The sequence below is a fragment of the Cervus elaphus genome, chromosome 23, assembly GCF_910594005.1.
Source record: "Cervus elaphus chromosome 23, mCerEla1.1, whole genome shotgun sequence".
In the NCBI taxonomy this organism is placed as follows: domain Eukaryota; kingdom Metazoa; phylum Chordata; class Mammalia; order Artiodactyla; family Cervidae; genus Cervus; species Cervus elaphus.
In genome coordinates this window covers 349,246-364,376 of record NC_057837.1, presented here as the reverse complement: position 1 = coordinate 364,376, position 15,131 = coordinate 349,246, and the positions used below count along the sequence as shown (strand labels likewise).

Sequence of the window (15,131 nt, the reverse complement as noted above, 5' to 3'; positions counted from 1 at the left end):
GAGTCAGATACGACTGAGCGACTCAACTGAACCTTCTCATGGGGTAAGCATTATGACAGATGACATCAGAAACCCCAGATGTTCCTCTCCTTACCCCAATTGACTGCTCTACAAATACTACGACACCCACCAGATTATTTTCTCTACCAAAATGTTCTAGAAAAAAAAAAAAATATCCCTGGGAGTTTAGAGCACTACTGAAGAACCAAGACATTTAAATTAATCGCTATATTCTGAAATTTGCTTGCATGATTTCTACATGTATGAATTATCCCTTGGGAAGGGAAATATGAAAGTTTAGACTGTAAGTAGAACCTTATTTAGATAGGTTACAAGTACAAACAGGATAAGCTCCTTCTGTTTGTTGAACAGCTAAAGGCAAATGATTGTTTCAATTCGGCTCCTTCGAAGAAACAGGGAGAAAGAGCAAGAGTAAACCTGTAGGGAAATGATCGTGAATGAAAGCCACAAACACACTAAACAGAAAGCCACGATCAAAAATGTTCACAACAGAGGCAGAGAGAGATGGACTTAAAGAATAGACACTGAAGGAAAGTATTCTGCAAGGAAAAATTAGGTTAACAGTAAAAAAAAAAAAAGCAGCAAAAAAGGTGGGGGAGGAAAAGAAACCAGAGAGAGACATTCCTAGTCAAGTACAAACTTAAGGGAATAAAATAAGCATAATAAGGCTTGTGGAAAAACATGTACTTTTAAAATGTATATACAATAGATCAGTAATACATCAGTATTCTTAAGGATATACTATGAACAAAGCTTCTGTTTTGTATGCTTTTATTAATATATAAATTACGCATCTATATTCTGCAAATTTTATGAAAATATCAACATATGTTGTCTATAAAACATATACTTAAGACAGAGGCTTTTGTTCATAATATATCTCTAATATAGCAATCTGTATTACTCCAAAACTTTTTGTTTATAAATACTACCGTATTAGAGTTCAATTTTGCCACTATAAAAAGTGTCATTTGATTAGTCACACATGGTCATCTATCACTACCTGAATGTTGTAAAGTATTCGTTGAGAGAGAGAAAAATTGATTAAGAAATATTCCTAACTATTCACTGGGAAAAAGAACTGGTAATCAAAATTCTGGGGAGAATGTATGGCTTGAAAAGAAACATTTAATGGAACACAAGATGGGGCAAAAAAGGTCAAAAATTTTCACCTAAATTTCTCATCTCACAACCAGTGGACACTGAAAAAAATACTGTAACCTTTCACTTTTCACATATTTCTTATTTATTTCCTTGTTATGCAGGACCCCCTTCCTCAACATAACACAACTGAACTACATTACCTGTCACATTACATAGGATACCGTTTGTCTCTTCATTTATTCACATTCAATAACTATTAACACGGTTCTTACACTCGAGACCTATGCTACATGCTCCAGGAGATGCACAACTGTTTCCTGAACCCCACTAGCTTACACTGACACGGGGCTCTAAGATGAACACTTAAATCACAATAACACAAAAGGTCTGAAATCTGAAGGTTTAGACGCTGACACAGGACACGGGGTAGGTCTTTTTAAAAATACAATAGAAAAAAACTCCCGAGTTCCAAGTTTTATCTCGCGGTTATTAAAAGTCTCTGCTTCTATGAAGTGAAAGTCGATCAGTCGTGTCAGAATCTTTGCAACTCCATGGACTCTACGGTCCATGGAATTCTCCAAGCCAGAATACTGGAGTGGGTAGCTGTTCTCCAGGGGATATTCCCAACCCAGGGATCGAACCCAGGTCTCCACCATTGTAGGCAGATTCTTGACTGTCTTGAGTATTGCACTGTGAGTATTGCAAAAGTCATGTCCTTATGGTTTAAAATTCACAGTAAGAGTCTTTATCCTTGACCAAAATTCATAGTTCCTTCATTGTGGGAAAGCTTTTCCAATACAATTTTCCTGTCACTCTATTTTCCAGCCCATTGTTTTCTTCACCCCACCTTCATTATTCACCAAAGTTAAAAATGAGAAAAAAAAACCAACCAGTCATATTTCTATAAAGTAGTTTGCTCTGAAGAACGTTCCATTATAAACATAAAACAGTGAGAGGGACACCATTGCTGAAGTTAAGAGTAAATACTACATGAAGCTAAATTCAGAGTACGGAAACTGATTTCACAGGAGTGCACTGTACCTTGGTCTCAAAATCTAAGACTTCATCATCTGACGGAGGCCATGAGTCAGCACCAGGTTTGTTGGAAAACCTTTAGAGCATAAACATACAACAAAAATGAGTGAGTTCATTTCTTTAAATGAAGGGAAAAAAAGCAAATGAAAGTTTGGCTATCTATGCAGTAAACGAAGTTTCTTGACATAATTAAAATTTGGCCTCTGTTTTCAAGCAATTTTTTTAAGATATTTTGATGCGGACCATTTTTACAGTCTTTATTGACTTTGTTGCCATGTTGCTTCTGTCTTATGTTTTGGCTCTTTGATCCCAAGGCATGTGGGATCTCAGTTCCTCTGACTGGAGATTGAAAGCACACCACCGGCATTGGAAGAAGTCTTATTAACCATCTTAACCACTGCACCCCTAGAGAAGTCTCCAAAAGAGATGTTAGTTACCTATTTCTGCTTCCATCTCTCCCAACCTATGACATATCTAGGGAAGACTCATTCTTAGTTTCCATTAACAAAGACTGACAGCCAATATATTGGGAGAGCCTGAAAATAATATGTTTTCACCAAGTCCTAATAGCTGAACTGAAAATCTAATTGATGGACTGAAATAACTTTTGTTTGCCCAAAGTGGAATAAACCTGATGACTTAAAGCAGAAGGATATGCTGTTCCTTCTCCATTGTCTGTCCCTGGTTCAGAGACTAATCTGTGTCCATCAAAAGTGGCAGTCTTGGTCCTTCAGCAGGGGAATCACTTATGGAGAAGGCCCCATTCCTCCCTTTACTGTAAAGGGGATACAGGAGTCCCCCGCAATGTCTAAAACTGAAAATGGACACAAGTCAAAGAACTAATTTATATGTTTCACTTATATGCTACCCGGGTACTTCTCAATTTCTGCTGAGGGACACGAGAGTGGATGCTGGAGTCAGGCAGGCCAGCTGTCAAATCACAGGTCAACTCATTTTAACCTTGGAATCATGGGTCAATTCATCAACCTCCCCGAACCACAGTTGCCTGATTAAGTAAAGCAGGACACAGTGATTTACGACGCTGCTCTGGTGACTCCATGAGGTCACAGACGTTGCGCACATGATGCAGTCTCTGACCCAGAGCAGGACGCTCAGCAAACAGTAGCTTCTCTTCTCTGTGTGTTCTCCTAGTGACACATACAAGTTTAAAAATCCGTCAAATCCTACCTGCTTAAAGAGTCTTCTTCAGAACTCGTATCCACTAGTGAAGAAAAAAGGAAGACACATTTTAAATCAACAAAAGAAAAATACAGACTATTAAAACCTCAAGACTGATGTTTTGTTTAAAAGTATTCCTTTGGAACCACACCTGGAGACCACACTAGAGGGAACAGTGATTGTACTATACTCATGGGCCATTAATGCCTGAGAACCACTCCTCTCCTTCATGGTCATCAAAGGCAGAACAGAAAAAGAAAGAACTGCTGATACAAGGACCATAATGCTAACCAACCTCTAGGAGACTGACAGAAAATGATACTACACCGTTAATAGAATCAGTACTATAAACTGACAATAGCACACTTGAACAGCACAGGATTTCTGGACTTCCATCCCCTGGAGCAGTGAACAGAGCCTGCAGGTGTCTTGCTGGGACATAACACAAATTCTCCGGCTCTTCAGTTCAGGATGAAAATGCCCTATCACAAGGAAGCGTGGTCTACAGGTGCCGAACTTCAGAGCGTGGTAAAACATAGGAAACAAAGTCTTCCTGGCCCTCTTGCCAAATGCAAGAGAAGTATGAAAGATGTAGTGATTCCAGGTTTAGCAAGGATAATCTCTTGACAGGGAGGTGGGGGAGGGTAAATGGGTAAAGGGGGTCAACTGGGTGGTGAGGATGGGGACTGGACTTGTAGTGGTGAGCATGCTGCAGGGTACACGGAGGCTGAGCATTTTTAATGTTTTAAATATCTATGTGTACATACTAATAAATGTGAAAAGGATAATCTCTTGAGACTGTCACCTTCCATTGTTCAAGAGTATCTGGACCACCTAGAGCAGGATGGTCCAAACAGTGCTGTGTTCTACTGAGGGCTATCATTACATCAGTCCTCCCCATTATATGGCAAAGGTTGGCAGAAATCATGCTTTTTCAGCTTGGAAGGCATTCGTCATCAGACCCTAAGCTGATGAACAAGGGGAGGGAGGGAAGCAGAGAGGAAGCTATGGACTCTGGTGCTGTTGGACAACGTTTCACGCGTATCGCCATGATCTGATGCTGGAGGGATGACTCACGTGCAGTGACTCCACGGGGAGGGGAGCGCTGCAACATCGAGCCTGGAGGGCAGGGGCAGTGACTTTTACATGTCTGCACCCTGTGACATCAGAACAAGGCTTAGGACACAAAAGACACTGGAAAGTTATCTCTTTGGTGAACAAATAAACAAATAAACAAGAATGTCTTCTTTGAAAAGTCTGTTTCAAAAACTGTAGCAATTAACCAGGGACAACTCTATTCTATTCTGAGCATACTGAAGACCAAGACTCTGTGTCATCTCTGTATCTCCTCTAACGTGTAAAACCAACCTAGAGAAGTTCTTTGGTGGATGTTTTTGCTGTTTAGCCACTGAGTCGTGTCTGCCTCTCTGTGACCCGATGGACTGTAGCTCACCAGGCTCTTCTGTCCATGGGACTCCCCAGGCAAGAATACTGGAGTGGGTTGCCATTTCCTTCTCCAGGAGCTCTTCCCGATCCAGGGCTGGAACCCGTACCTCTGGCATTGGCAGGCGGATTCCTTACTGCTGAGCCCCCTGGGAAGCCCCCTTTGATTAGACAGAGGTGAACTAGGTTTCAAGGTGTTCTCAGACAGCTTGTACAATGTGCTAGATGCCACATCGAGGGGACATGGTGGTGTTTTTGCTCATGTGAAGTGTGTTGGTTCTTTTATTAGAATCTGCGGAGTCCCAAGTTGATCTATTTGAAAATCTATTATGATCATCTTTTAAATAATGGCAACAGAACATGGTGTTCTTACAAAACTATACTATCATGACAAGTATCCAACACACAGAAGAAAACATCTGGTTCTAATGAAGTCAACCTATCTCACTCTTTTTGGATCTGTGAGGAATAAAATTGGTAATAGAGACCTTGTTGACACAATAGGCAAAATAACCGGTGCTTCTCAACTAGGCATCGCTTTTCTGAGCTGTACTATTGGAAGGTATCTTCCGAAAGTAATCTCTTCCTGGTGTGCTGCACACTGGTTCAGCACTGCAGCTCTTCTTGTTTATCACTTCTTATCCTACCAGGAAGGGACTGTTGAGGTTCCCAGTTTAAACGATGGTAACTTTTTTAATGAGACCAATCACTACACAGTAAGTAATAACTACTCATTCACTAAATGCAAACTATTTGTAAAAATTAAAGCTCCACTTTTATAAGAAGTCAATTTGCTATAATAGGATTACAGATGAAATATATATCATACTAACTTAAACATTTTTTGTAATGTACATAAAAATCTAATACAGGATTTTAGGGGCTGTAATTAAACACATGGAATGCTTTTCAGACAATACTGTCTCTGATGTTAAATTACCTACAATTAACTTCTTTAACAATTCTGAAGACTAGACTATTAAGAAATTCATTTAACAACACACATGCAATTTACACTAATTTTATCATAGTTCTTTGATTATTGAAATTTCCTCACTCCTACTTTATCTATGGTAGAATCACCAAGAGTAATTCATTATTATCAGATGACGTACCTGGGTTGCTCTTTTCGGGAGGAGTTTTAGGCCTCTTTTCTTTATATTCAGAGATCAGTTGGCAAATGCTATGTGTTAAAAATGTGATAAATAATATTTTAACACTAATAGGAAAAAAAGCTACCAACTATGTTAAATTCTTAGATTATTTCAGACAATGTCAGCGATAATATCAAAACTACAATTGTCCCATACATTTCAAGTTTCTAAGTTCCACCAAGTTTTATTTAGCATGTATTTAAAGGAGAAAGAAAAGGAAGATGAAGTAGTCATGAACTGAGGGCAATAGAGCTCAGCAGATTAACTAGATTGAGCTTGGCATATGAAAACTCTTTCCAACTCGCAAATCCTAGCTCTGTAACCAACTGCTCTTTGTTCCGAGAGAATTGCTTCTCTTGAGTTCAAAGTCATCCTCTACACAACTGGGATCTTACTGCCTTATTTCACAAGGGGATTAAGAGGAGGTAATGAGATAATATATCCCCAAAATGCTTGCAGAAACAGTCAAAGAATGGAATAATTTGCTCTTGAACGTTATTGTTGGAACTACTTTGGAATTCCAAGTAAAACCAATGTGTGTTTTCTTATATGTTTAGCATTCAAGGGTCTCAGGAAACTGTTATTAATTATGGTGATTAGTGTTCTCTGTGCTTTGTGATTTAGGGAATCTCAGCTCTTATATAATTTGTACCTACATTTATTTATAAAATATGAACTCACTACATTAGGTAACATAATTATCCCCCATTATTGCAGCTAATCACACCAAGCACAGAAAACTAATCACAATCAAGACCTGGCCTGGACCACTACTCTCCCTTCTCTACCTGCTCAAACTCTCAACCAGCAGATCTTTCTGACAATGATGCTTAATCTCCATGTTCATCTCTGATGCACGTGGAAGACATAACCCTACTCTTACAGTGGATACTGGCAAGTCCCAGGCAGGGCTTACCTCTCTGAATTCCTCTCTGAACTAACTTACTTGAGATTTAAGGAGTTCTGGTGAATGGGTTCCTGGTGAGACAGACTCAGAAAACGTTTACGGTTGAGGCAGATAAATCCTTTGGAAGATTTTCATTATTGCAGGAAACAGATCCCATGAGGGGGCCAACCCTCCATGTAACTATGGAATCTCAGGCAAGCTGACACCCACTACTCTGGGAAGGATGACAGGGAACCTATGACCTAAGGAAAGGTGCCCCACAGGATAGAAGCTGCCTGCACCGAACAGAAAACTCTCACTGGTCATGTAACAAGTGACAGTGAAAATTCTTTTTGGCGGCAGTTTAGTGATCACGGGCATTTTAATGTGGACACTTACATATTAAAACCACTCAGAGCAGCATATTCTTCTGCAGTCCGTCCAAAGACATCTTGAGAAAAGACGTCAGCACCTCGCTGCAGGAGAAGGCTGACGACACTCATAGACTCGTAACTGACAGCAAGGATGAGGGCGGTTCTACAACAACAGAGAGACGACGTCACCCTCAGGAAGCTGAGTGAACTCACAGAAACAGCTCGTTTGATGTGCTTTACCAAGGTAACATCTTGCCCTCCCGTGAAGAACTGACCATTTACACGCTCAAGTGTACATCCTTGTAAATGACCTCCAAGGCTAAAACGAAGCGACGGAAAAGCAGCCTCCTGTCCCACTGTGATGGCACATAGCGGCACTTAGTATTTCAGAAGTCCCTGATGGGGACTTTCCTGGTGGACCAGGGGCTGTGACTCCAGGCTCCCAAGGCAGGGGGCCCAGGTTCCATCCCTGGACAGGGAACTTCATCCCACATGCTGCAACTGAGAGTTCCCACGACTAAGACCCCACGCAGTCAAATAAATAAATGCTTTTCAAAAATAATATCAAAGTCCTTGATGGACAAGAAACTGTGCTGAGGTCACTTATCTGAGGCAGGTGACTATTTAAGGAACGAATCCCCCATTTCCTCCTTAGTCTGATATATTATGCTTCAAAATCAGCTAGAGGGTGGGTTAAGCAAAGGCTATTTGTTGGCTTAAAACAAAAATATTAACAATAATGGAAATAAAAATTTCCAAATAAAAAAACCGTGGCACTTAATGATGTGGACAAGCATGTGCTCTTCACTAAATGAAATACTATGTATACGCACAGCCACCTTTGAAGGGCGCATTACTATTTGCCCTTTTGTATCAGGAAACTTATTTGCTGATGATAAGTAATGTGCCCAAGGTCATAACCCTAATAGGGAGGAAAGCTAGGAGCTGAACCCAGTCTGAATCTAAAGCCCATCATTTTCATCTGTATCATCCACCTCTGACTTATCTTTGTTGAAGCAACTGTTTATCCAATTAAACCTATCATTCTTCCTTCTACCTTCACTTAAAATGAAAACATCGAAATGTACTAGAAATAAAAAGGGATAAAAACTGATGAGCCCACAGTATCTGGTGACAGTGATTACTAACCACTTTTTCTTGTTGTTTAGTCACTAAACTGTGAAGGACTCTTCTGCAATCTAATAACATCAGTATTTTTCAAAGAAAGTAATTGAAAGCAAAGAGTCACCCAAAAGACAAAATCAAGTCCTTTATGTTTAGTATGCATCTTTTAAGGAAAAATATACACGAAGTAGAGGTTAAACAATCATTATAAAAGAATTAAGAAATTCGATACTGTCATAAGGTAAACTAAAAAGCAGAATCCATATTGTATAAAGCTAATGAAACTAGTATGAAATCCCTCAGCTCCTACAAGATCAACCAGAAAAAAGAACAGGTTGCATATGACATCACTCAGTATTATAAAGGAATATGAATCCTGCTATATATCTCTGCTATATAGTTTTTCACGACTCCCAGTCAGAATAATTGGTTTTCTACCCAACTGATGAAGTGTTGATCAGAAATGAAACCTTATTAATTTAATCTTTATCTTGATGTTAGCACCCAAGAACAGCACTAAGGTTTTTAAAAAGAAAAAGAACAACTGTACCTTTTCATCTTATCAACCGCGTGTACATTTGCTTCTTTCTTTACTAAAAATTCCACCATTTGCTGTTTCCTTTCACTTATGGCCAATAATAGTGGTGTGAGGTCATCCTGTAAAACAGGAAAAACCATTTCGAATGTACCCAGTTAACCTATTTCTAAACTGAACTGAAAATCATGCAATAGATTCTCTGAACTTAAACATATAATTCAGAAAGCAAATAAACGGGAGCCCCTCCTCCTCTTCCCCCGGCGCACCTTCTATCTCTTCAAGATGCTCCTCCTCCTGGCCTTCCCTGGGGGCCCAGGGGCTAAGATTTGAGCTCCCAAGCAGGGGGTCCAGGTTCCATCCCTGGTCAGGGAACTAGAGCCCAAGTGCCGAAACTCAAGATCCCACCTGCCACAACTAGACCCAGTGCAGCCAAATACGTCTTTTGAAAAGGGAAAGAATAAAATGCTCCTCCTCTCCCTCTTCCAAAGATGAACCACAGAGTCATTCTCTAAAACTCACTTTCAACATTTACTGGTTCCAAGGATCTTTGCTTCTATCATAGTATCTATCAGGAATATTGCAGTATTTACTTGCTCTATTACTAGTCTCAACACTCCTCCAGAGAGAATCAATTAGCTACTTGATTTCATAGCTGCATATTTTAGGAACAATGCTGAGGCAGGAATACATCATCTTATCTGTAGCATGCATAACCTATCCAAGGATGGCCAAGAGTAACCTCATGAGGTTTACAGACATTCCAATGGGAATGTTATCCTCTACATGAACATGCAAAGAGAAAGGTTGTTTTCTTTTCTTCCACAAAAACCAACTGTGGGCACCATGTTTCTCGGCTTTCTCAGCAAAGTCTCTTGAAATTTAATCTTATTCATTCTCCTTTGCTTGTTCCTTCCCCCGCCCTTAAGTTAAACTGACAGGTCAGCATTAGCTAGATGCGGTTTCATGCAGAACAACACCGCTTATCTTCAAAGACCTTTCTTGACGGCTCTCATGTGATGACCTCCAGACCTCCAGGGAGAAGCTTCCTTAATCCCAGAGTTCTGGTCTCTGTCTTGATTTACGGCTCTTAGTGAAGGATTTCAAGGTAAGTTACCAATAAATATGCACTCAGCATTTTCTCGGGGAGTTGCTCTTCCGTGAACTCTCCCCACGCTCTCTCTCATAATCCTGTGTGTCTGGGAGACTCATTCAGGGTGAAACCGCCACAACCAACTTAAAAATTCTAATTTGAAAAATTCAATCCCACCCTTAAGAGATTCTTTTAAAATATGGAATCAATTATAGATTAATTAGACTGTCTTTAAAACTTCGAAATAGTTATCAAAATAAACTATAAATCAAGAATTGGAAACTCAAATGCTTATGGAGGGGGAAACCTGGTGACCTAAGTGAAAAAGCCAGGTGAGGCTGGCAAACCCGCAAACACACGCCCCATACAGAAGGGGAGGCCTCCACATGCAGACCAAACAGTAGAATGGGCTCAAGGGGGACCAGATTTGGGTCTCTGAGAAGCCTGAAATGCAGACATCAGCATGAGTTTGCTAAATTTTAAATGTTGACTCAGCTTGTGGAGGTAGGTAAGCTAAACATAACCAAGGACCACATTTGGTCTGTAGCCCATTTGTGCTTTTACATTTTGCTGTTTCCAAACAGGTGGGTATAAAGCAAATATTTGTATGTGAAAGCTTTCCTTTCTTGAGTATCATGTGTTTCACAAGAAAAGTGGGTCTCAATATGTAATAAAAATTGCTATTGACTCATACTTTTATTAAAATAAATTTAAAAAACAAGACTCAAAATTCCCACTTGAAGAATGTTTCCACTGCTTGTTAAAACTACAATCTCTTTCTAGAATTCTCCCAGATTATTAACCAAATGGTTAGTGAGTTCCTAAGACTGCTGAAACTAAATGATTCAAACAATCCCCATCTGGACTAACTTCATGGGTTTTGATGTTTAAAGCTGTCCTCTCGCTTATGCCAGGGCTCAGCAAATCTAACAGACACACTGCAAGAGTCTGTCCTGCTGACACCAAAAGAAGGCTCATGAATTACTGTTACCGCAGTCAGAAAAACCCTGCTGGTAACAAACATCTGTTGACCTAATGACCTGGTTGGTAACAGAAGGTATAAAATTCTTAAAGGGTCAGACTCTACAGATGAAGTGACTTGGCCATGAGCAAATCTCTAAAGACTCTTGGAGTGTCACTGAATAATTAGTGGTTGGAAGAAAAAGGAGTTATATCACTCAAGCCAATAGATATTGCCAAAAATGTTCCTTTTAACTTCTCAATCACAGAGGCAGAGGAAAAAGTCAGGCTAATATTGCTGCAAAGGAGGGAGCTGATGGAAGTAGCTAGCATTGGCCAAACTCCAACTCTTCTATAGATTACTTGTTTTTGAGATAGGTGCACTAGAAATTATACTTAATCACTCCATAGTTCTTCACCAAGGATCCTATCAGAATCTCAAGGAAATATTTCTAAATACACAAGTCCAGGCCTTTCTCGATTTATTCCATCAAAATCTTCAGGGAACAGCCTAGGTTTGTAAATTTTTTTATAAACTTTCCCAACGGATTGTGGTTTTCACCAGTACAATCTAGCTGAGAATTAGCCCAGCAAACATTCCAGTCTCATCTCTAACCCACATGGCCAATCCCTTCTCTTACTTGAGGATTTGAAGAGAAAAGAAAAGTGTAAGAGGCAAGAGTCATCAAAACAGAATTAAATTTTCCTGGGTAAATAATGGTAGAACAGGGACTAATAAACACAAAAGGCAACCTGATCTCACTGTTTATAAACCCCTTCCTTTCCATCAAGACCTTCTAGATTGAAAGCAGAGTCTAGACTCTTATCTAACTGGCTGTTTCTGCCAGAATAGGATAATATTTCTGTTCAATATTTGTTCTTCTCTCTTCTTTCCCACTTAATCACCACCTTTTCACTGCTGATCTGATTTCTGCAGAGTCTTCCTAAAACTGATACCTAGGCAAGTCTCCAACTCATTCAATCTCTTTCTCAAAATAACAACTATTATACCTGAAATTGAAAGGCACCTTACCAAAATATATAAACTGAAGGGGGAAAACAACAAAACCAAAACCTCAGGACTTCTGTGGTGGTTCAATGGCTGGGTCTCAGCGCTCACAGTGTAGGGGGTCTGGGTTCGATCCCCGGTCAGGGAACTAGACCCTGCATGCTGAAACTAAGACCTAGCACAGCCAAATACACATTTAAAAAAAAAAAAAAAAAACCCTCTTCTTGGCATTTCCCCAACTGCCAAAATTCCAGCCTGATCTGTGTTTTTCAGCTGCTCGCTCCTTTTCCTTTCCTTTTAGCCTCTGAAGCCTTGGGCAATGAGAGAGAAATCATTTTTATATAAATCATTTCTTCATAAAATTGGAATGTGTTAACAACAGCAACATTTCTATTATGTTGTCAAATGCTTGTTTGAGTTTTAAGACAAAGTCTACTTCTCCTAGGCAAATTTTGCATTACTGTGTTATTTTAGACTAATTAGAAAAAAATTTTTTTTTCAGTAAGGGAAAAATACTTGGAAAAAGTTTTACCTTTAACAATTGCTGTGTTATCACAGATATCTGCCATAAACACAAAAAAGAACCCTTTGCCCTCTAATGCTTCTTGAGCAATATCGTGATTTAAAGTGACATCTTAGACAATCAAGTGCTTTCAAAATATTTTCACTCAGGGAAGGCTGGAGCTTCCAAACAAGGGAAACTGCACCCAGCTGTGAGAGTGGGGAGCTCTCTCTGCAGCTCCTGGCGGGGCTGTAGCCACAGGAGAAAGAGCAGGAGGGGCAGCTTCACCACCACCAGCTCCCCACACTCAGCTGCAGCCCCGCCGAGCAGCCCCCCAGGGCTGAGTGTGGGAGACCCGAGGTGTGCACCTGGCGAACCAAGTGGTCACCAGCACAAGTGAACGCCCTGGCTGGTGTCAAACGTGACCTGACCCACTTCACCGGATCTCAGAACAGGGGTCCTGGAGGGCTCAGGGCTCCAGGCCTGCTGCCTCCCTGGCCCACTTGCACCCCCCAGCTCCCCCTGCTGGGCACTGGTTCTCCTTCCTCCTACCCCCATCCCTCCCCCAGCAGCTGTGCCCATTCCCTGAGCCCCTGGAAGCAGCCACCCACCACGTCACTTCACTCTCCCCAGGCCTTCATTCTTTGTAGGACTTGAGCCTACCACCCATTCCTGAGCACTTTCTAGTGGGAAAATCTTCCTTCTGGGGTAGAAGGTGGCTGAGAGAGACAGCGTTGCCCTTTCTGTGGGCTCTGACATGTTCCGCCCAACCCCTGACTTGGCTTTGGAGTTGTTTCCATGGTAACAGGGCCTGCTGGACACTACTCAGTCTACCTATTTACATCCTGTTATCAAAAAAACACTACAGTTTAGAAAAATGCTTTGCCAATATGTTGTCAATAAAGTTAGTTGAGCTATACCTCGTTCCTGGCTTCTATATTGGCGTCATAGGAAAGCAGCTTTGCTGCGAGTGATATATTCTGGCAAAAGACAGCGTGGTGGAGCGCGGTGTTGCCATTGGCATCCGTGAGGTTCGGGTCGGCGCCGTGCTCCAGCAGGAGAGTCGCGCACTCCTCCTCTTGGCATTCTACGGCCTGTCAGCGTTGTGCCAAGAAACAAGAGTGTGAGTTCTAGGAATTCAAAGGAAATAGCCCACAAGTTCACCAGTTCCCTCTATTTCAACGAGATCAACTCATTGTTAGTCTCAGTGGTTAAATCACACCCGTCTCATGTGGACACGGCTCGCTGCCCCGTACCTTCATCAGCGCGGTCCTGTTTTCACTGTCACGGAGGTCAAGCAGGCATCTTCTCTCCAGGAGGAGGGCCACCACCGCGGGATGGCCATTGGCACAGGCCAAGTGGAGCGCAGTCCTACGAAAGCAAGACAAGTTCTTAGGAAAATGTAGTGTAACTGTTTCAGAACAAACAACTCTTGGTGTGATTGAAAACACTCAACAGCATAGTACTCGTATCCCTCTAGAACAAATATTTCACTTTCTTCTGGAGAAAGAGCAGGATATTATTTGTTTAGCTCCTCTTGTTGCCGCTACTGCTGCTAAGTCGCTTCAGTCGGGTCCAGTTCTGTGCGACCCCATAGACGGCAGCCCACCAGGCTCCGCCGTCCCTGGGATTCTCCAGGCGAGAACACTGGAGTGGGTTTAGCTCCTCTTACACAGTAATGAAAGAACAGGCTACTTGAATAGAATGCGCGAGACCTTGAGATTCAGCTCAACTGGAGTTTAAATTTGACTTTGTCACTTATTAGCTGTCGCTCACCCTCTCTGTACCTCAATTTCCTCACCAACAAAATGGAGAGAGAGGAGTGGTTATCTCACAGGACAGCACTGCGATGCTTAAATGAGACCCATGCACAGGGTTTAGAACTGTTCCTGGCACAGATAACAGCTAGTAATTGTTAGATTATATTATCATACTTACTACTACTACTACTATCTTACAAGGACAACATCTGAATGAAGTCAAAGGACAGTACGCCTCCTTTGCAGATATGTTTAGAGGATTAGAGACAACACTGTACTTCAATGATTCTAATATGCTCATTTTCTCACATTTTAACGTCTCTGACATTGGAATATAATTTATAATTCACAGACATTACAACCGTAAATTGTAGCATTTTTGTTTGTTCATTTCTCGTCTTTCCGGTTGTCTAATCACCATGAGGGGTTTTCGTCTAAGTTTCTTTAGAGATGATGCATGTTATATATTATTATATAATACAGGTGCACAACACAGTGATCCCCAACTGTGAACAGTTACACCGCATTTAAAGTGACTATAAAATATTAACCATATTTCCCATGTTGGACAATATATCCTTGTAGCTTGCATGATTTTAGTTCCCTCACCAGAGATCGAACCCTGGGCCCAGAGCAGTGAGTCTTAACCACTGGACGGCCAGGAAATTCCCAAGATTCCCTTGACTTCTGAAAAGGCTGAAAGTTGTCACGGGATACCATTCCTCACAAAAAATTCTAAGTTAAATTGAAAGTGACAAATTATTTTTATCTGTGCCACATTCCTACGAATGCCAGAAAGACAAGCCCTGTCTGCTCATCCGACTTCCCTACAGACAGCTTGCTCTACAGACATTTTTAAATTTGGGGGGTTTGCTAAATCAACTTTCAGATTTCTGGTTTTCTTCTTTTTCTTTTTTGGTGCCGAAACCCAGGAAACTCCACAATTCTTGC

General features: G+C 41.0%; 1 protein-coding gene across 2 annotated transcripts in view; it reads right to left on the bottom strand.

Moving 5' to 3' along the window:
* Nucleotides 1-15,131, bottom strand: part of LOC122681553 (ankyrin repeat domain-containing protein 26-like) — a 63,249-nt gene that overhangs the window by 14,367 nt on the left and 33,751 nt on the right. For both annotated transcript variants that reach the window (XM_043883763.1, XM_043883764.1), the window contains 7 exons: nucleotides 13,677-13,791; nucleotides 13,341-13,514; nucleotides 8,872-8,978; nucleotides 7,222-7,359; nucleotides 5,898-5,965; nucleotides 3,349-3,382; nucleotides 2,167-2,236 (listed from right to left, as the gene is read on the bottom strand). In XM_043883763.1, the coding sequence (XP_043739698.1) occupies nucleotides 2,167-2,236; nucleotides 3,349-3,382; nucleotides 5,898-5,965; nucleotides 7,222-7,359; nucleotides 8,872-8,978; nucleotides 13,341-13,514; nucleotides 13,677-13,682 (597 nt within the window). In that variant the 5' untranslated portion in view covers nucleotides 13,683-13,791. The remainder of the gene's footprint in view (nucleotides 1-2,166; nucleotides 2,237-3,348; nucleotides 3,383-5,897; nucleotides 5,966-7,221; nucleotides 7,360-8,871; nucleotides 8,979-13,340; nucleotides 13,515-13,676; nucleotides 13,792-15,131) is intronic.